Source organism: Calidris pugnax, unplaced genomic scaffold (assembly GCF_001431845.1).
Source record: "Calidris pugnax isolate Ruff unplaced genomic scaffold, ASM143184v1 scaffold179, whole genome shotgun sequence".
Lineage (NCBI taxonomy): Eukaryota > Metazoa > Chordata > Aves > Charadriiformes > Scolopacidae > Calidris > Calidris pugnax.
Genome location: NW_015090948.1, coordinates 2,309,019 through 2,332,074, shown reverse-complemented (window position 1 = coordinate 2,332,074; position 23,056 = coordinate 2,309,019). Strand labels below are relative to the sequence as shown.

Genomic DNA, 23,056 nt, shown 5'->3' with positions numbered 1-23,056 from the left:
TTAATCTCACTTAAATTAAGCCAGAAATACCAGAGAGATGTTCCTAATTCTTTTTAAATTAGAAGCACAGCCTTGGAGGATACTGTCACTAGTGTGGGTATCTTGGAGATAAAAGAGTAGGCAGACTGTTTTCCTTTTTTCCTAAAGTAAAAATATTCATGAATTGTTGTACCAGACTAAGAATGATAAAAAATTATCCTTTCTGTAGCATTTCTTGTACTAATTTAATTTTACTTTTTTATTATTACTATTGCAATCATCATTCTTGTTACTACTAACAATAAAAGATTCATGCAATTCTCCTCACAACCTTCACTGGCTGGGTATCCATGTACCATAATTACGTTTAATACTATCTTTTTTAACATCAAAACCAATTGTCATGGAAATGACAAGGGTTTACAATAACAATCATACAATTTTGACTTCATAGCAAGAAGATACCATCTGACAGTAATAAGAAGCTGAGCTAACTCAACCCTTCACGGCTAAATTCGTATCTTTTGCAATTGCAAAAAAAATGTGCATCTAGTATTTAAATGGAATTTACGGTATCTTGGGAAGCTTTTGTTTTGGAGCAGCTTGCCCTGTTACCCAGCATTGTCAGAAACTAGAGATGCAAATGTTGTAAAATAGAGTCCTTCTTGCACTGAGCATAGTGATATTAAAAGCAACAATTACTTACACTTCACCATCACCATATAAACATCAATAGTGCAGATGGGAGGCTGGGGCAACCGCTCTCCTTTCTCCAAGAGGTCGGGGATCTCTCGAGTTGGGATTCCATCGTACGGCTTCCCACCAAAGGTCATAAGTTCCCATATTGTGACTCCTAGACAGAAAAAAAGAGAGCTAAAAGTTGAGCTCATACTGCTCACATTCCTTCACAATTCCCTACAGCGCAGTATTCTGGCCCAGTTCTGGACTGCAATCTCTTCTTCATTACCAGTGCCTGTAAAAACGCTGAAGTCTGGTCTGCCATTTAAAAGGCTCCAGAAAATGGTGAAACAGCACTTGGTGGTAATCTTCAAAAGCAACTTCCCTCATTTTTGCTGGTGTAAGAAGCAGCATGATAGGCCTGAGACACCAGAGAAAGGTCTAAGACAAATAAATGGTGGTAAAGTAAATGGATGCAATAACAAAGAATGCATCGCACTCTTTTATCATATCAAAAGGGAAAATGAATGGCTGATGTACTCTATTATTTTAAGGGGAAAAACTGCAGATGTTCCTTAACTTAGAGCATCAATTTCCCACAAAAGTAAAGCACTGAGTAACATTATGTCATTGTCTTTGCCTTGTAAGTCATTCACAGCCATTTGTATTATTTTTTTCTTTAAATCACCTTATGAATTTGAGTTATGATATTGCTGTGCTTCAAAACCAAGATTCTCTTTTTGAATAGCCATAGGATTTGTTTTGGCATCAGAGCTGGAAATAAAGATCATATATCATAAGTAACAGAATCCATCCTCTGAACAAAATCTTAAATATTGAAAATGCTGCTCTCACACCAGTTTAACTTTTATTTTTATTGCAAAGGTCATTTTAAACACGCCTCCAGACCAGTAACCGTATTTTGCCAGCTGTCATGCTAATGTGAAAGGTGATGGGCAAAATTGCCGTATGGATAAAACACATATTCATTTCACCCTCATTCACCTCTGGTGATGTTCAATAACTGTAACTTGCCAATTGTTTTTGGTCTTGTCCTTTCTGATTATAGGTATTCTGGGCTTCCTGCATTTAAAATTAATTTCATAAATGGAGGCATATTTTTTCCTAAGTGATATGGGGAATTGAGGAGAAAGAGCAGCTTTACATGATCAATTTAACTTTCGTATGTTTTTCTCAGCAGAAGAGAAGAGGGCAGCCAACCAGTCACAGCAAATAGTGTCTTTTGCTGCTACCCACAGGTAAAAGTGAGTAATGAATAGAATTGTACACCTTTTTTGTTCAAAATGATATGGCAACAGGAAATGCAAATAGGAGTCCATAGCCCTAGATACTGCTAAAAAATTCCACCTACAAAGGTATACCTGATTTTATTAGTAATAGCTACACTAGATGGACAAGCAGACCACTGAGCAGATTTGGCACAATAGCTTGTCTGGATAACAAAATTAACAACAGTAAATGAATATCTCATTTCTCAGATGTGAATTTTTGTTTTGGTGTGTGTGGAATCCAAATGACCTGACCTGTCTACCTAATTCCCAAGTTACCTGTGAAATTAAATGCATGCTTGTTTTAGTTAGCTTGGAGAGCTTGTCTTTTTCTTTTCTTTTTACTGTATTTGCTCTGTATTATGACAAATTCACTTTTATCTGACTGTAGGTACAGAAAGTCCCATAAGCCTGAAAATGTTTTTTGACATTCATGGCTTTTAGAGTTAAGATTTTCAATGGACTGCTAAAAATTATGACCTGCAGCTGTATTTTTACGAATCTGTGGCTGAGCTGAAAGAGTCCTTCTTCTGTCATAATAATCAGCCAAACTGCTACCAGCCCAGACCTTACGGCAGCCATCCCAGCGGGGACATCATGATAATGTATTTTAGTGAGCAGGAGACAAGCAACAATTGCTGTTTAGAGTTACATGTCAAAAAAAAAAGACAAACCCAAAAAAAACCCCCAAAAAACCCCCCCCCCCAAAAAAAACAAACAAGAAAAAAAAAAAAAAGAAGAGCAAAACCCACTGGAATTAACTCCTCTAGGAAAAGAGGGTATCTTTAACATAGCAATACAACTTAGTTTAATGCTTTACAAGAGACACATTTTTAAACTAATCACATGAAGATTTACCATAGCTCCAAACGTCACTCTGATGGGTAAATTTCCTGTAGTGTATACACTCCAGAGCCATCCACTTAATTGGCATCTAGGGAAAGACAATAGAAATGTAACCTTAGAAATAAAATATTAAAACAATACAGATAGATCCTGTATGTAGACATCAGATTTCTTTTTTGACTGTTTCCTTTTTCGACTTCAAGCCTAAAAAAAAGCAGCACTACCCAGCAGACGAAATGGTTGCTCCTGCCCTCTATAATGGAGCTTTGCCTTGTAAGACATAAACAGGTGATAAATTGTTATCTGCAGAACTTCTCACACCACTCAAATTTTACCAATTCAGATGTAGTAGAAACACTCACTTTTTAATCGTTCGGTATAAAAATGGGACCAATGCAAACATTACATCCAAAGCTCCTAAATCCGAAGTGCGGCAGAGAAGGTGGAATACAGAACCTCTTCTGCCTCAAAATCTGCAAACCCAGATATTGCTATCCCGATTGCTCTCTGATGAGGCTAGTTAATAATGCAGTGTCCATAATACTTCACTGTCCACATAATTATCATCAGAGTAAAACAGGCAATGGGGAGAATTTACAGTGCTTACTTTCTAACTCCTAATATTAGGAAATTTGCCTTCCTAGTTCTCTGTATCATCACTACAGTGAGAGAAGTTGCTCCTGAAAGCAAGTCAAAAGTCCTGAGTTAGCCTTTGGCCCTGCATCACCCTTACCAGGAGCTCATTTCTTCTGACATAGAAGGCTGTGTTGGCAAACACAAACCTAGGTTTGGCATAAGGATCAGCCCTCTTGAGTTCGTGTTAAAATGAGATTCCCAGTGTTTCCTATTGAGCCTGTGAGGGGCAGCCACCTTGCAGTCCATTAATTTCTAACGGGCAGACATTAAAAACAGATTTTTACCTGGCATGGACTTGTCCGGGTCGCCTCTAATTTGGCACTATAGAAGATGTACTAAAATAAACCAGGGAGATACGTAACTGCATGCAAAATCTGAGCACATGGTGGGTGTAAAAGCAGAGGATGTCTTAATTCAAATCCTTATGAAAATACCTTCCATGAAGTTGACTAATGAACATAACCTATACAGTTATGGCAAAATAGCACTCTCTAACAAAGGTTGGCTTAGCACTTGCAAAGACAGTTCATCCTCCTCCACTAAACTCTGCAGAAGCATATCGCTTTCATTCCCATTAAACATGACTGAGCTGTTCCAAACTTGAACAATTGCTGAAGTAGCAAAGCTAGATTGCTCATTATGGGACAACTCCTGTTGGAAGGCACCTCAGGAGGTCGATAGTCCAACCTCAGGCTCACAGCAAGTTCAGCCATGAGATCAGACCAAGTTACTCCTGGCTTTAGCCAGCCTGGACTTGAAAATCTCCAAGGATGGAAACTGCACCACCTTCCAAGGCAACTTGATCAACCATTTGATTGTCCTCATGGTGAAAAAGTTTTTCCTTTTGTCCAGTCTCAATCTGTCTTAGCATGCTCTCAATACAACCTTAACCTGCAAAGGTCTGCTGTATTGCACAGCACACTTTTCTGGAACTGGGAAGTTACACATCTGAGGTGTAAATCCTGCTTCAGAACTCCCACTAGTGTGATTGGCCTCACAAGCAAAATCTCCAAGGATGGAAACTGCACCACCTCCCTGGGCAACTTGATCAACCACTTGATTGTCCTCATGGTGAAAAGTTTTTCCTTTTGTCCAGTTTCAATCTGTCTTAGCATGCTCTCAATACAACCTTAAGCTGCAAAGGTCTGCTGTATTGCACAGCACGCTTCTCTGGAACTGGGAAGTGACACATCTGATGTGTAAATCTTGCTCCAGAACTCCCACTAGTGTGACTGGCCTCCCAAGTCCAAGACACCATCTAGCAGCTGCTAGGGAACACCTGGTTTGCAAGGACCAGCTCATTTTCTGTCACTCACCAGCTGATGGAGGGAAGAGGCAGAGGGGTTACCGAAGAGGGGACTAGAAACCTGAAGGGATCAGGGAAGACTGCCAAAACTCCACCTTCCCCACCAGGAGGTCTCTTTAGTGGGGAAATGGGAAAACACTGGTGACTCCTTTCAGGCTCTTCACCCCAGGGACTGAAATGCTGATGTAATCCGTGCAATGGCTGCCGAGGGCAGCAGGCACAGAGATAAAGCAGCAGCCCATCCAGGAGAAAAGCACACACTGGCAACAGCTGCTTGTCCCAGACAAGGGCACGAGCGAGCACAGAAAAACAAAGATAGCAAGTAGACAGAAAACAAACTGAACACTCAGGAAAAAGAATGACAGGAGAGGTAGAATCCCTTGGGATTTTGTGACAGGTTGAAACGTGGAATTTCAAGATGTTTAAGGAGCAGCCAGCAGCACTATGTACTTACAGCCTTTACCTACAGCCTTCTGAATTTTATAATGCATCAATCTGAAGGCATCAGAAATGAAGTGAGGCACTACATGATGTTGTGTGGTATGCTGAAAAGTAATGTGGGAAAATGTCTGGTTTCAAAATTATCCTCATTAGCTTTTTAGTGGCCTGGCCTTCAGCACAGTGTTGGAGGCCTGGGTGCAAGAAATAGCACACACAGGCTCTTCCAACGTGACAGAAAAGGTGGCCCTTTGCTGAGCATGTGTAAACTCTCAAACGCTACAAATACGAACATGTTCTGTGACCTTCATTTTTATTTTCTGGAAAATTACTTCTCTGAGAAAACAGGACTGCAAGTTACTGAGTTCCGTACTGACCAGAGAAAGAGGCTTGGCAGAAATGTGCTAGAACATCTGTCACTCATTGAACGGACTTCAGAAATCTTCAAAACGAGACAAAAAATGTAGCATATGAACAAAACCTAATTCTGAGTGTGAAAACTGTTCAGACAATTATATTTTGGCACCTGGAGAAGCTCACTGAGCAAAAAATTAGCAGCTTTTATATGTGCTGTCACAACACAGTTTGCTAAGTCACTGACAGACTTTCTTACAGAGATAATAGTCCCGTAGGGATACACTGCCCTAAAGAGTAACTACAGGAGGTTTGTCACAGTGATATATCTACTTCCAGACATGCACAGCACTCACCTTCCCTCCATCAGCATTATATTCCTTCTCATCCCCTTCCAAAAGTCTGGCCAATCCAAAGTCAGTGATCTTCACATGGTTTGGTGATTTCACCAGCACATTACGGGCTGCCAAATCCCGGTGGACGAGTCTTCTCTCTTCTAGGTACATCATTCCCTGAAGGACAAAGAACAGTAAAATAATCTTCATGAGTCTTACATGATTCTTTAGAACTACTTTTCACTGGTGACATGTAAAATTTCTGGTTCTCTTATTAGTATTCACAATAAGAAAATGGCCTAGAGGGCAGAAGTTCAACACTGCCCTTGCTTTGAGCAGGACATGGGATCAGACGCCCTTAGATTCCTTCCGATGTGAACGATTCTGTAAAATTCTATGGTAAATGCCAAAGGAAAAAAAAAAAAGCAAACACCACAAAACCCCACAGATATCTCCTTTACTCCAGCAAGTTTAAAACCTGTAAATGTTAGACAAAGAAAAGTATTATGGCTCTCATTTTTCAGACAGTAAATCTTAAGATTGTAAAAAATAATCAACTTAGCCAGAGCCCCACAGACATTAGGCCAGACTGGGAAACAATCCCAGCTCTTCTACATTACAAGCATGTGTCTTCAATTGAAGACGAAGCTTCTTATCCATCTCCAAATGCTTTCCATTTGGACACAAATTTTCACAACTCTCAGTGGATTAGAAGGAAAACAATTCTTTATTTTAGTGTATTTTATTTTAGCACACTATATTAGTGTGCTGCAACACACTTCCCTTTTCATTCCCTTAAACTTTTGCATGTAGTATTATAAGACACTACATCAATGGGCTTTTTTTTTTTTTATAAGCATATATGTTCTATGAGAAGTACTTTTGTTAACAAGACCATGCAGCTGCTTTTAAAGACAAGGTAGCGCACTCAAGCTTGGCCTTAACCTTATTCTTACTCTGATGAGACTAACCATCTACCATCAGTACAGAAGTTTACATGATGCTTTGTGACACTGAGATGAACACCAAAGCTTGGTCTTATTAATTATATGACACACAAAGGATAGTCAGGCAGGGTTACAAGCCTGTAATTTCATTAAAAGGCATTTATGACATTAACCATCATTATAAGAACCTACAGATGAAATTACATGCTTGATAATTACCCTTAAGGTATCTCTTAATATATTAGCTCTGTATAATATATATGGTAATTTTTAAAAGTCATTGTTGAATACCGAAGAGATCATATTATCCCATAATACAGACGATAATTCAGAGAGTCACAGGTAGTGATTAGAATAACCAGATTACTCAGTGTCATGGGCCAGAGTTTATTCCCTTTCACAGTGCAAGAAGCTCACACATACCTATCCCCATTCGTACCAGCAGGACAATGCATATGGGTAAGCCACCACTCATGGTCACTGGGCCAGAATGTAGCCCTTTCTTGGCAGAAAGTGGATGTCTTGAGAAAAAGCACCAAGTGAAGCTCTGAACTGCTGTAGCTTTTAGGAGAAAAATTTCAGTGCAAACACCACTAAAAGGTTTGAAACTACGTGGGAGAACATTTGGCATAAACACTATTCCGTTTTTAATGTGGTAGGCTTTGCCGCAGTCAACACGAAGGTGGTTTGAAAGGGGACACGGGGACTATTTGGCATAAGGGAAATGGAATTATCTTTTAAAAGCACTGCTAGTTGAAGCAAACACACCCTCCTGCCAATTGCAAATCAATGCTTTTGGCTGTTGAACATCAGAACTGTAAGTCTTTGAAAGCATAATGTTTTCTGACATCAAATTAAGACCTGTAGAAGAAAAGGACAAATAAATCCTATAGGTCAAACAACTGTGAGTCACACAACAAACACACTATGAAACCACAGGCACTATAACTTTGCACAAGAGTTGCCATCTGAAGAAATCCAACCAGCGAAAGACAACACAGTCAATAGCAGCGGCGCTGTGTAATAGGGGGAAAAAAACCACAAAAGTGGCCCCCTAAAATTCAGGCAGATTGGAATTTATATAAATCCTGTTTCACATCTCTAACACAGAACAGTAACCAGAAAGCCCTTCAAGGCAGTGTCCACATTGCTCATACCAAGTACTCTGGGAAGCTGGACTACAGCAACCTCCCAGTCTCATGTCCCTCCCTTTCACCTGGGACGAGATGTTGTCTGGGCAACATGGTGCCACTGAGAGAGCATCATGCCCACCCTCAGCTGGGCAGGCATGCAGGGCTCTGTAGGCTTTGCAGAGCAGCCTCTGGCCCACAATCACACATCCAGCTTTGCTGCTCTTACTGATAGTGAATCTAATCTTAAGGATGGCTTCAGGGTGCCCTTAAACAGTCCTCACACATCTAAAATTATACTGGTTCTTTGTGGTTCCTGAGAGTGCTGCCCTTGAAGCCAGGACTGCAGTCATGTGCAGACAGAGAGGTGCCCTTGTGCTTCCCCCAAACACTTCTCTCCTGCAGCTCACAATCTCTTCCTCCAGCTTCCACAAGGTTCAGTATCTCTCTTCAATCTTGCATTTTTCAGTGCACAAGAGCTCCTCCCTGATCAAAAAGTCTCAAGGTGCTGCTTACTCTTCCTCTCAACTTAGTTTAGGAAATATCCCAAATTTTTAGAATGAACAGAAATACTTCTAAAACTTCTAATACTTCTAAAATCTATATCTGACGTAACTTCCAATATCATTACTTGATCAAAATCTCAATACCTCAGAATAAAGGGGGAAGAAAGAAAGGTCCAAACCTGCAAACAGATCTTTGTGGGCAGAATCTGGTGAGGACACAAGAACCCAGAGAATTTGATGAGAGAATTCACCGAATCATAGAATTGTCAGAGTTGGAAGGGACCTCTAGAGATCATCTAGTCCAACTCCCCTGCTAAAGCAGGATAATTCTGTCAGTATAAGAATACCTTAGGCCTAAATAAAACTGTCATTTTTAATGGACTAATTCTCACCCACCAGCACTGAAATGATATGAAGGTACCGCAGATTTTTGGCAGAAATGAAGAATAGAAGAAGTTCTGTCCTGATAAAATCAGAACAGATGACCTCTACCAAAGCTTTAGCTTCCCATCTCCAGCTAATGACGGCAGGAATGGATGGTAAGGTGTCCAGAAACATTCCTCATTGAAAGAGTTAAACAATCAAATCCTTCACCCTACTTCCTTGATCTTATTTTACCTTCTCAATGTATTTAATTTCCAAGCATTTCTTAAACATGTAGGCTAATGCTTCAGGATGTTTCACTGTTTATTCTACTCGCTCATTTCCATTTCTTTCAATCTTGTGCTATTATTTAATATCATCTTAATAAGATTATGCTTTATCCAATCTAACTTCATGCTCTCTTACAACTAGAAAGATGTCTAATCACCAACCTGAATACTGCTCCTAATCAATACCACACCTGTTTTTTTTCTGTCCAGAAACAGGGTAGAAATAGCTGTCTGTGTATCACTGTACTTAACAGTTTACTTCTCCTCTGTCAAACAAGCTTCTCAGGGCTTTCTCCCACCTGTGTTATCTGCAAAGCTAAAAACAACCCATGTAGGGTTGACAGCTACAAAATCCTCTGCAGGTCCATGAAACGTAAATTCTCTTAGGAATACCCAGTGTAACCATGCTCAATTTTCAACAAGTTTTAAAGGTGGATGATGGAAGTATAAGAGAAAAGGTATATATATGTATATATTTTCGATAAATGAGATTATACAAGCAGAATGAAAACATTCTAAAAATGGGACTCCTACAGTATTCACTGCAGCAATACTGTCTAAACATATACTATGCCAAGAATCATCATTTGAAGGCATTTTTGAAACTGGCAGGAAAAGTGCTTTATATGCATCTCTAATGTTTTTACATGCCACAGAAGAACGATAACAAAACCTACTCTCTGCCTTACACAGCTGGTGCCATCACCACCCAAGAAGCCTGTGATCAAATACCAAGAGTACATGATATGAGTTACAGGATAAAACAAGTGACCCTAGACCCTGACAATGCAAAGAGATCTCTTTGTAAAAATGACACTTTAAAGCTTGATCCAGAAGACACTATGCTGTGCCACTTGAGGTGTGATGTGGGAGGCTGGGGAAATGAAGCGCCCCTCAGGACTTGTCCAAATTAGCACTATGCAGATCCCTAATATATAATCTTGATATAATTATCAAAGTATAAAATGTCCAGATAATAAGAAACCCCATATTTCAATATATGTATTAGACCTCAATAGGGTGGGACTTTTATGCTGAAACCACTGAGAGTTCAACATTAAGCCATTAAGGATCAGTTGTCCCTTTATCTCTGAGCCTGGATTCATAGAATCACAGAACAGAATTGTCTAGGTTGGAAGGGACCTTCAAGATCATCTAGTCCAACCATCAACCTAACTCTGACAAAAAAATAAATAAGAAATAAGCAAAAAAACAAACAAACAAAAAAAACCCCCTGCTAAATCATATTCTTGAGGATCCTGTCAACCCGTCTTTTGAACACCTCCAGGGATGGTGCCTCAACCACTTCCCCGGGCAGCCCATTTCAATACTGGATAACCCTTTCTGTGAAGAAATTTTTCCTAATATCCAATCTAAACCTCCCCTGGTGCAACTTGAGGCAATTTCCTTTTGTCCTATCTCCTGTGACTTGGGAGACGAGACTGAACGCCGCTTCTCTACACCCCCCTTCAGGTAGTTACAGAGCCCGATGAAGCCTCCCCTCAGCCGCCTCTTCTTCAGACTAAAAACCCCAGCTCCCTCAGCATCTCCTCATAAAACTTACTCTCCAGACTCCTCACCACCTTTGTTGTCCTTCTCTGGATCTGCTCCAGCCCCTCAGTGTCTTTTTTGTGGTGAGGGGCCCAAAACTGGACACAGCACTCGAGGTGAGGCCTCACCAGTGCCCAGTACAGGGCGACGATCACCTCCCGAGGCCTACTCCCCACACTGTTCCTGATACAGGCCAGGATACCATTGGCCTTCCTGGCCACACTGCTGACACACACTGACACACACGATGACCAGAATCAGACATGACCTACCCATCACTGATACTTCCTCATCACAGTCACGACAGAGGTTCCCTCAAAGAGAAATGTCATTAGAAATGCAATTACTGCTAGGATCCCTTAACATAAAATCACTCTCTGAATCAGCGCCTAATGCTATTAAGAAGTCAAACAGCCACTGCAAACAGCTACAACACAGATAAGTTGAGGAAGTCTCTTTGGAAGTTCAGGACGAGTGAGGAATAGCCTTTTACCTTCCACAACTGTGCCTCTTACACTCACCCAGTACCAGAGTCACGTATGAAGACAAACCTGTTCCATATGGATCTTTAGACATCCATAGCAGTAAAGCTGTCTGTAGCTTAGATACCCTTCTACCCTGTGATTATGCAACTGTGAAAATGAAAACTCTCCTTTCAGAAGCAGACACAAATACCCTTGCTGGGACTTTGATTAGTGTTAAAGGTCTTTTTATCCCTGCCTACACAATTACTAAACTGACCTGCACATGTGTTTATACATTTCACACAAGGCTTGCAACAGCACCAGGGAAACTAATAGCAATGCTGAAGGGTAGAACAAGCCAAGACAGCTTTGATCAAAGAAGGGAGGTGGAGAGGGAAGATGTAAATGGCCACTAGGAACTGAATTTCCTGTCACTTTTCAGCCTTGACAGTTTTCTATGTAATAACTGGGGGTGGGAAGGGGATCAGCAGTTCCACTAGCTGAGATGAATCTTGCTCTCTACCCATAAGTTTGCTCTCAAGGCTGCCTAGAAATAACAGAGAACAAAAATTATCTTGTTGAAAGTTAGTTATTAAGAGGTATAGCAGAAGAAAGGTTTTCCCTATTTTATTATGGGGTGGTGAAGTCTCTGGGACTGTGGGCAAACAGATTTGAAATGGTCATTTCAGGCATGGGCAGGTATGCTCACGTTCTTTTCACAAGAAAAAAAGACAGACCTGAAAATGAGATAAGATGTGCTGGCAACAAACTGGAGGGAGACAGTGGAAAGGAGACCTTCTGTCAAAAAATCCATGGGAGCAGAGAAGACAAAGAGATAGGACAGCTTTCTGTTCTAAGTGCTGAGCTGCAGTAGAAAGTATCAAATTAGGTTCCTAGGCCTTCCAGTGCTGCAGACACCTACAGACAAGTATCACCAAAGGCAGGCTGGTGGTAGAAATAAAAGCATAAAGGGATTTTTTTAAAAAAGGAAAATGAAGTTTTTCTGGAAATTTATGGCTTTGCCCCCTGAGATCTCCTGCCTTTAAGACGTGGCCATAATTTGCTGTTTTCTTACTTTACTACGAGTGTTACTTTCTGCTGCTGTCATTTATCTCCCAGTTCCTGAGGGCAGTTTTTGAGCACTGCCTCAATTTGTATAGCTCATAGCGGAAGAACTGCAAAGCACATACTGTTTCAGATGCTGGTATTTGATTGCCATCACTTTTCTGGACTTTTCTGAGTCCCAGGCCCCCACTGAAGATGCTTCTGGATTCATTTCAGAAGTGGGAGCTGCCATTCAGGGAACATCCAACCCTTTGAATTGCATGTCCCTTGTCTGAAAGCTCTTCCCATTAGGTGCCTGTATCTTATTTCCAGAAAAAAAGGTATTCATTACTCAGGACAGAATTTAAGCAGGTATGTAAGTCATTAAATGCAAAGTCCCTTTGGGATAATTACCAGAAACGAACCAAAGTGTGCTGAATCACTAACTACAGTTTAGATACATATACATCTTTGCACGACACAAGACACCATTTTGTACGACAATTCAAACTAAAAAAGTAAGTATAAGACCTTTACCTGCCCCATGAACTTCAGCAATACCAGCAGACAGCAGGTGTACTATAAACACTTTTTCTCAGTGTGACTTTTTGCTGTTTTCTATAATAAACATTATTAACTCCCTAAATAGAGGGAATGTTGATCTTATCCCATCCAGAAATTAAGAGCAGCCTGCCTCTCTTCGATAATACCTTCCACCCACCAAGGCCAGCACACATGGCAGATTCATCAAACAGGTACATGAAGGAAGAAAATTTCAAGTCCAACTCAAATCTCACAGACGTTAATCTCCAGCCTTGGAGACTGCCCTCTTTTCATCCTAATAACTTGAGGCTAGCTTAATAACAGGAATCACTACAGAAAGCTTGAAATGATCATCTTTTCCCCCACTTACCCCATGGAAAAAGTGTAATTTTACCTGGGGCTAAATAAGCTTTCAAGGAAAACGCGGTGCCCTTTGTTGTCAGGAGCAACCAGAATCATCTAAGTAGCTGTTACTCCAGAGACAGCTGTGGGAGGGAAAAACTGACACTGCTCTCAAATACACTGACTCAGCTGCAGAGGTGTGATTTGTTATGTAGGTCTGCTTGGGAGCTGGGACTGGAGGTCATCCTCACAGCCAAGGGAAGGCAAAGGATGCAAAGTTTCTCTTCTTTACATATTTAAGTTTGTAGCAATGTGTTATTCATGTGTAACAAGCTGTATCTGGGGGTAAAAGCACGTTTATCTCAAGCTGGCTGCCTTTAGACACAGCCTTAGGATACAAAGCTGATACATCTAGGTGGATTTTCCTACAGCTGCTTTAGACCTGCCCACCTGACCAGGACCAGACAACTGAAACTCTGAACTGGTGTGACATGAGCAGTGTGTATTCATGCCTGCTAATATATCCATTTTCTCACGGAGGTGATAGTCCCCCTGTACTGGGCACTGGTGAGGGCCCACCTTGAGTGCTGTGTCCAGTTTTGGGCCCCTCACTACAAAAAAAGACATTGAGGATTCTGGAGCAGGTCCAGAAAAGGGCAATGAAGCTGGTGAGGGGTCTGGAGAACAAATTTTCTGAGGAAAGGCTGAGGGAGCTGGAGTTGTTCAGCCTGGAGAAAAGGAGGCTGAGGGGAGACCTTATCCCTCTCTACAACTACCTGAGAGAAGGTTGTAGAGAGGCAGGTAGTCGGTCTCTTCTCTCAAGTCACAGGCAACAGGACAAGAGGAAATGGCCTCAAGTTATGCCAGGGGATGTTCAGATTGGGTATTAGGAATACTCAGTGACATGGTTTAGTGATGTGGGGGTTTTGGTTTTTTTTTTTTTTGTTTGGGTTTTTTTTTTTTTTAATATCAGAGTTAGGTTGGTAGTTGGACTAGATGATCTTAAAGGTCCCTTCCAACCTAGACAATTCTGTGATTCTATGGCATGCTAAATAGCTTTGGACTAAACAGTTCAGAGTACACAGAAACAAGCTCAAGATCACCTGTACTTGATTTAAGAGGCGGGATCCCAGTGCAGTTTGATTATTATCCATATGGAAAGACAAACAGTGCAAAAACAACTCCTGCACAGGTAACTCAAACTAGTTCTACTGTGAAAAGAGTTAGTGGTGATGCTTTGCACACAAATTAGTCTTACATCTCTCCCCTTGTGGATCACCCAGAAGTACAAATTCTGTCTGTTCACGCATGGGAGTGTGACTGCACATTCACTGACTCAGCTGAGGCACACAATGGAGATGAGGTGGCTTCACACCAACCACCGGAGGACACAAACCACTTGCGGCAGTATAAACATGCCTGTTACCCACCACAAGTACGGAAAAAAAGAGTCTATACCAGATCTTTGCTCTGTATCATGTGGATGCTGCAGTGTATTTGTTCCAGTAATAGGAGTCCTAAAGCTTGATTTACTGCATTGGTGAGCTATGGCCCAAGACACAGAATAAAAAAGATGCTGAAGTATAACAGGTCAAAACAAAGTCAGGAAGCAAAAGGGAAAGGGAAGAGGTTATGAGGCTAAAGTTTAGATGAGAATTACAGGAAAAATGCAGGCTGCTCCAAAATGACAGGTGATTTATAAAAGGGAGAAAGAGTAGAAAGAAATGAGAAGACAAGCGAGTTCATAAGCTTATGACATTTCAAGACTTAATTGACTGGACTGAGCAGACATTTTGCTGGGTCCAGACCCACTGAAATCCTAAATTAAAATCTCAGGATTGTCCTCTCACCCCTTCAAATGGGTCGCCACTGAAATGACTGGTTCAGGATTGTGAGGTTGTGGGGTCCTTAAAATGAAACTATCTGTTCTGGGTGGGTGTTGCAATTCCATGGGCATCACTAGAAGCAGAATTTGTTCCATTGTCATCATTAAACATGTCCTTTGTCTGAATTCCTGCAAAAAGTATGAGCTGCCTCCCTGGCTCCCTGAAATTATGCAGATATCTAGATTAGGAGGTGCTGATCAAAAAGAGCCTGTGAAGCACTTCATGTTCTTCTGATGAAAGATGTTACATAAATATATTAAGTAGCATAAGCAATGAGATGCAAAACAGGTACTTCAATACTGCCCATACTGCATGGGCCTCCAAGTTTTGGTCCCACCTACAGTCACATCTGTGCAGCTGTTACCTGGAATGTGTAGTACAGGAGGAAAAAAAAAAAGTTCATTCCTATACATGACATTCTGAGGGAGGAAGATGCAGAGTTACATCTCATCTCCATTTTGCAATTAACTCAAGATCATTGCTGCAATGCTTCCTTAAGACAGCTGGGTGCAAGGTGCTCTCCTACACCAGCCTTAGTGACTTCAATGGCAAACTGGCTCCTACTGGCTGTGTTACCACCTCCCTTGGACACAGGCTGCCTTAGTCTCCTGCAGTACCGTCTCCCTGTTCCCAAAGCACTCAAAAGGGCAGGGATGTTCTCTTAAAATCTCTGAAGAGAATCACAGCTCAGCTTACGGTACTGCAGCCCAAAGAGGTGACAGAAACTGCAGTTTGTAGCTGCGCTTATAATAAGCATATCACCAGTAAGGACACAGTAACCTGGATACAGCTTTACAGCTCCTCTCACACCCTCATTAGGCCAACAGAGATGTGATACACAAATATACGCTGCAACAGAGACTCACCAAGAGAGTTTCTGACCCTCCAATTACTGAACGGGAGCAAGAGCTGTAATAGGAAAAACTTAATAAAGTCAGGGACTCATGGGTAAAGGGTCACCCCCAACCCTTTGATAAAGTACTTAGCATCGGATGCCTCCCTGCTAGCTCTGCAGTATCTGCTTCTCACAAGGGCTTCTGGAGGTGAGAACACAAAACCAGTCAGGTGTTTTCAGGTGCACTGCCCCATGCAGGAAGAGAAGCAGCAAGGTAGAAATCTACTGACAGTCCCCGTGTAAGAAAAAGACTGCCTGTTCAGACACAGATTTCTGCACCCTTCCCCAGCTCCTGGGCTCTGCCAGTCAGAGCTTAACACTTGCTGTGTCCACTACTGCTAACTCAACGCAGCTCAACCTTTGTCCAGGAAGCCCAGAAAAACTTTGCACTGTTTTGGCTGCAACTGCAGCTACGTGTCATCAACACCTTTTTCTGTAAAGAAGCCTTTAAATAAGAACTAACTGCCTAAATAACAAAGTTATGACTGCAAAACTCTCCTTGCTGAGCAATAAACACTCATTGTAAAGTAACTACAGTTAAGAGGCTGGCAGAAACACAGTCCTAATGACAAAGGCTGTGAATTACTGTTTCAAAAGCAAATCCTAGTAACCTGTGCTACACATGCCAGCAGGAAGAACGTACCTATCCTCTGATTTGGGAAGCACTCAGACTTCAGGTTTCAGCTCCCAGTGGATAACAAACTCCTGAAAAGCGTTTGATGCTTTTCAAAGTGGCAACCAAAGAGAGAGGTATCAGCGCATTAGTGATGTGAAAAGGCTTTTTGAATGCTATTCTTCTCTCTTAGATTAATTGCTGCAGTTAGACTAGCTCCAGCTCCCTCCTCTGAAAAGGCAGGCAGGCTAAATGTGTCCTATAAAGGAGCTCCCAGTGCAACTTTAAGAGTGGAGCCGTGACCAGTGCTTTCGTAAGACTCCGTAGTTATAAACTGCCCATGAGGGAGATAACTTGGCTTTCCTGAAATGAAGCCTGCAGAGAAGCCTGCGCGTGGAGAGCCAGCAGCATACTAAACAAGGGGCTATCTTTCCTCCACCCCAGCCACTGACCTCTTGCCAACACAATTACAATCCGGAGACTGCATTGTGTAGTGCATTCACTCTCTCCAAGAAAGTGTATTTAAAATGGATTACTTCTGCTCCTTAGGCAGGCGATCAATACAGATGTGGACTGCAATAAGTACAGAGACGTCTGTGGGCTGCAGCACTTATCCTCTGTGTCTCTTCAGAAATTAATTAAAAATCAATGAAGTGTGCAGCCTATTAATAAGGAACCTCCAGATTAACAGATACAAGCACAGCCTTCCCCCAGTTTCAGAATGAATACAGCCACAGCACAAACACATCAGAAATTCTTCAGCACTTCAAACAATACCGTAAGAACTGTGACCTTTCATGGCTATGCCCTGCATCTGACTGAACTGCAATACTCTAAACTTTATGCACCCTTAATAAATTATACACTATTTGTTTCAAGGTGGCTAAACAGGAGGGCTTGGGGTAAGCATTTAGAGGCTCCCAAGTTACTCTGCTGGCTTTCCAGGAAATGGTCTTATGACAAAGCAGAATCACCAGCGTGAAGATCGGATCTAGGAGAGGGATAAGTACACTTTGTAACTCCCGGAGGTCACTCCCGGGATTGAGCAATAACTGACAAATTCGGTTATCTGCCTTCTTCTCCCACACCTGAAGACTACGCCTTGCAACCTGATGAAAGTTTAATTTCTGTGAATGACTAAATTTGCCTGGGTTTATAAGCAGTTAAGAGGAGGTTGGAGAAAAGCATTTTTGTTGCTGCTGTCAGTCAGGACCCCCAACCCTACTGCCCCCCCCACAGCCCAGCAGCGTTAGCAGACAATGCACAAAATATAGAGCAGTTTATAAGATACACTTATAATACACCTAGAGCTGCCAGCCCAGGTCAGGGCCCTTGCTGAGCAATGAACAGCACATGCCCATTGCCAGAGCTTTCCCCTGCTTCACAAAATCACAGAATGATATGGGGTTGGAAGGGACCTCTGGAGATCATCCAGTCCAACCCCCTGCTAAAGCAGGTCCACCCAGAGCAGGTTGCACAGGAACATGTCCAGGTGGGTTTGGAATGTCTCCAGAGAAGGAGACTCCACCACCTCCCTGGGCAGCCTCTGCCAGGGCTCTGCCACCCTCACAGGAAAGAAGTTCCTCCTCATATTTAGGTGGAACTTCTTCTATTCAAGTTTGTGCCCGTTACCTCTTGTCCTGTCACTGGGCATCACTGAAAAAAGACCAGCCCCATCCTCTTTACACCCACCCTTTAAGTATTTATAAGCATTGATCAGATCTTCCCTCAGCCTTCTCTTCTCCAGGATAAAAAGACCCAAGTCCCTCAGCGCCTCCTCATCAGAGAGATGTTCTAGTCCCCTCATCGTCTTTGCAGCCTTTTGCTGTACCCTCTCCAGCAGTTCCCTGTCCTTCCTGAGCCAGAGCCTGAACTGGACACTTCCAGGAGATGAGATTCTAAAACCTGCCTGCCCCAACATTAATAAACATAGTAATATAACAAATAAATAAAACATTTCATAAACAAAGTTGTGTTTTAGAAAGAGAAAGATGAAATTACTTGCCCAAGACCAGTGAGGCAGAGGCAGGGACCGTCTCAGGAATCTTTGGTCCAATACAACTTTTATCTTCCCTTAGTTCCAAACTCACCTTTTTCAGAGAGCTTTCTTGGGAAATGAGTACTGACCCAGTAGCAGGCAATAATTTTCCACTGGAAGTACACTGATAAACTGAGATGTCATGTACTTACGATAATAAAATATGTGACAAAACGAGTCTTTCCTGTACTCTGTGTATTTGGCTGGTTCAGATGAGATGACGTTTTTGGACAGCTGAACTTCTTACTCTCTTTTCTTGGACAGTGCCCACCGAGCACACAGGGAACATGGTGGTGGCTACCGTCTTGTGTGTTCAGATGAAAATTGTACAAGAAGAGCACAGAGCAGCTCCTTGCTTTGCAAAAGACCAAAAGACAAATATTTATAATTCCACTGATCCCCATGAAACACTTGAGAGGGGAAGTTTTTGACCTCAAGACACATGTTTCACAGGGTACTTTTGGTCCAATTAAAAGCTTTTACCATTAGCCTGTGTTCTTATTAAATTAAGCCTGGATGATTTTTTTTTTTTTTTGTCAGCACACAGCATGATTGGAGCTGAATTTCTGAAGTAGGCACCTTTACTTGAAAGATGCTCCTGAAACAAACACAGCTTCTGGGCTCTGTACGATCACTTTAAAAATCATCATTTCAGTGTAAATAGGAATACAACAGGACAATGGAAGCACCGCTTCTCCACGAAACCATTGCTTTCACAAGCTACTCCAGTGCAAGAAGAAAAGTGCACTGCAGAAGAAAAGTGGAACAAGCACACATTTACCCTCTCCTGCTCCTATTTTCTTCTCACTTGAGCAGAGCAAGGAGTTGGTCTGTACGATGGCTTCTGCTTAGGACTGCAATATTGTTCTACAAAAGAAAATGTTCTGAATTTATTCTAAATGCTTTTGATACTCTGATTCAAGAGAGTTCTTGAATAAATTAAAGCTTTGAACTTCCAAACTCTGTTGCCACTAGGTTTCGGAGCGCTTCTTAAAAACCCACATCACAGGTAACCATAGTTACCTATTTCGTACTTTATTTTTTTCTCCCCCTTTTCTAATTGAGAAGCTTATGACAGCTGACAGAACAGGAGAGGCCAGCCACATAAACAGAGTGTGCTAGCTGATAATGGCTGGAGAAACCTGCTAAATAATCCATTAACCTTATTCAATAAATCCAGATGAATGCTAGAGTGGGGTGGGTGGAAGACAGAAATGTGGTTTCAAGAGACACGTATCTCCCCCCAGCTAAAACGTCACGTTATTATTAATGGTTCAGAGCATCACTGTGTTGACAGTGAGAGCCCACAGAGTGTGAGTCAAACTGCCACCCTGCCCCACCAGCTTTGTGCATTCAGCCTGAATAGCCTTTAGTGTGCGTGTGTGGGTTAATCATTAAACACAGCCTGTCACTTCTTTCTTTTCACTTTATGAGGCTGAGGAGGATGTTTATAACACAGATAATTTATCCAAGAATATACGAAAGGTCCATATGCTCCTTGAGCGGATGGAAACAACTGCCAGTGACTTTGCACTGGTAAAGTAAGGGACAGCTGAGCATCGCCCACGCCAGGGCAGGACCTGTCCCCTTCCCTGCACCTCAGCTCAGCCCCATCTAGACAGTAACACCGACTCCACGGAGATGTGGGGATAACGCATCCAAGGCAACTTTAGACAAGCCCTCACATTACTTTGTTACAGGTTACTCAAACAAATTAAAGTATAATTCTACCCTTAAGGTATATGGACTCCATATAATTATGGAGCACTGCAGCAATATTTTGTGCTATACATCAGTTCACTCATCCTGCAACATGGTTTTATGGTTTTATTAAGGGACTACATCCTACATAGAGGAGAAACTACTTCTGAAGTTGCAAACGCCTAAAAAGAAACCTTCATTACGTCCTAAAACCAAAATTGATTCTTCTTTTTGCCTAGATCCCAGAAATACCTAAATGTGATTTGGCTCAAGCTTTCAAACGTCATTAATTTTGAAGGTGTATCCCAACGCTGGAGGTTTCGGTTTCCAAATCTGAGAAACTTCTCACCGAGTGAGAAATGGCTGTTTTAATTAATCTCTGAATGCTTCCCAACTACAGCAAATACTTCAGTTACAGCTACATTTTTGTTAAGCTGTCTCTGGAGCCATGGATGCCATGATTTATTCAAAAAGAAAGAAAAAGACTCATGACTTTGACATCTCAAGAGCATGTGGGTGGGTGAATACATTGGAAATTTTGAGAGCTGCTGAGCTGAAACAGGTGACCCAAGTAGAACAAAGAGGAATCAGGGCAGGTGTATTTCCACTGATCGTAACATTTCAAGAATCTTAAGACTAAATTTTGATTCCCTAAACTTAAACGGAGTTTTTCCATTAATTACAACTGAGACAGGTTCCAGCCTTGGGTCAGTGCTGCTCCACTGCACAGCACCCAGCCAGAACATGCAAAGCAGGTTCTAATGCTCTTTAACCATTGGCAAAGTAATTCACCAGGGAAGCAGAGGAAACCTAACACCCTCGGGCTCCTCTAAAATCACAAGTCTTCTTTGAGATGACTCACATTTGACCTTTTTTCCCCAGCTATGAGGCCATACCTTTTTGCCTCTCACTCTAAACCACAGCCATGAATTTTTCTATGACTTACAATGACAAACTGCCAGCCCTGGCTACAGACTCTGCCTGAAGCATTGCCTGGAGTTGCCAAAGGCCTCTGAACAGGAATCAACTTCTTACTCTAACCTGTGACCAAAACCTTCTGGGGACTGGCTGCTAACACCCCGTCTAAGAAGTTGTCCCTGTTCCTCCTGCAGTTCTGCAGTAGCTTTTCCATGCTCAAACTATTGTTCCAGCACTGCCAATTTGCCAGATAGACACAGCTGGTTTTGCCAAATTGCCATATAAGCACATGAACCTTGTTTTTCTTAGTACTGAAATTAGAAGATTCATAAAAGAAAGGGTCTGCTAGCAGTAAAACCACTGCAGTGAGTAAAAAAATCTCCTGCTGATTTTGGTCCATTTGGATCAGATCCAAACATATGAGAAATCTCCAAGTAGAGTTTCCACGTGTCTCTTACCTGGAATTTTTCATCCATACTTCCATTTCTTGGCTGCTTCATTCACAGTTACTTCCCTCTTTTAAAATGCCAAGATATTTCAAAGGCTCAGCTGTAAAATCTCACTATTTCCCTACAGACCCAATCATGCTTTTTTTTCTCCTCTTCAATTAAAAGTAACTAACATCAGGCTTAAAATGTTTCTGCGTCTTGACTGACACACACTGATTAGAACATAGGCACAAGCATAACATGCCCCCCAAACAGAAATACCTTTAAAAAGGTCTTTACAGTAAGGGTTCTTTAGGAGCATGGCACACACAGCACAGATCATAAGTGCACCTCCTGTCCCAGACTCTAGAAATATTAGAATTCATTTATACATTTCTATCAAATGCAAAATGAACAGTACCAATGACTTCTCAGAATCTATACTGCATCTGCTAAAAGTCATGCCAATGGGTTGGGATGGGATGCAAAGGCTGCAACACTTTTATATCACAAGAGCTCAGAAGGGAACACCCTCTGTTTTCATTTGAATTGACATTTATTTTTTCTCCCCCCCCCATCTTCCTGTACTTTTAGCTTGGGTCCCTACGAAATCACACTAATGCAATCATGACGTGCACATTTATCTTTCTATCTGTGCCTCTCTAATAATTTTTTATGCTTTTGACTGTTTTCAGTCTGAGTTGGCACGACATTTGTCTCAAAAGTTTTGCAATTCTTATGAGTTTCCTGAAAGGAAGAAGGCAAGGAGAAGAGAAAGACTGTTAATAGTTTCCCTGCTATTGTGAGCACAGTCTTTCTTGGGCATTAGAGACTCCACATAAGAGAGAGACATTATTGAGGATACTTTAACTAGCACTAGGAACATATTAAATTTCAGATAACCTAATCACGAGACATAAATCATAAGCAACCAGCTCTCAGCAGCTCTACTGCTCGTAAAACTGCTTTTCTAAAGAGCTCCAGGGGGCCTCATTGATCACAAATTCCATGAAGTTCTACCGGAGGAAAAAATGCAGCTCTATTTACATGCACCTACCTAGACTAAAACTAGGGCTTGGTGCACCTGCTCTGGGGAGCTGCAGACCAGCACACCACCCATGGGATGCTGAGCCATCTTTCCTTTGAGTTGCTAAATGACACTAAAGAGCAGCTACAGAGATGCTGGAAATGGGATCAGAAAGAGCTTTTCTTCAGGAAAACTAATGAAATTTCCTTCACGTGGAAATTTCTGTGACACAGCCTCACCCAACTTAGCCCACGAGGGGCTGAAGATTAAAGACTACGTGGCCACAAACTTTACAATAGCTGTGGTCCCCTATGTGGTGGTGTGCCCTATGGACAGTAGGTGCTCAGGAACGGGAAAGACACAACCAAGCACAGCTTCCTCTCTCTAACTCTGAGGCTGCAAGCACAGGGTGGAACACACAGCTTAGGAAAAGCCTAAACTGGCCACGTGTTTCAAAGGCCAAGGTTGGATGCAGTGCAACTCTTTTAGCCTCACGCTGAATATAGGTA

General features: G+C 41.9%; 1 protein-coding gene across 1 annotated transcript in view; it reads right to left on the bottom strand.

Annotated features, from left to right (window-relative positions):
* Window positions 1–23,056, bottom strand: part of ERBB4 (erb-b2 receptor tyrosine kinase 4) — a 416,629-nt gene that overhangs the window by 33,175 nt on the left and 360,398 nt on the right. Inside the window, exons 21-23 of the mRNA XM_014951952.1 lie at window positions 5,883–6,038; window positions 2,805–2,880; window positions 686–832 (exon numbers count right to left, since the gene is read on the bottom strand). Coding sequence (XP_014807438.1) covers window positions 686–832; window positions 2,805–2,880; window positions 5,883–6,038 — 379 coding nt within the window. The remainder of the gene's footprint in view (window positions 1–685; window positions 833–2,804; window positions 2,881–5,882; window positions 6,039–23,056) is intronic.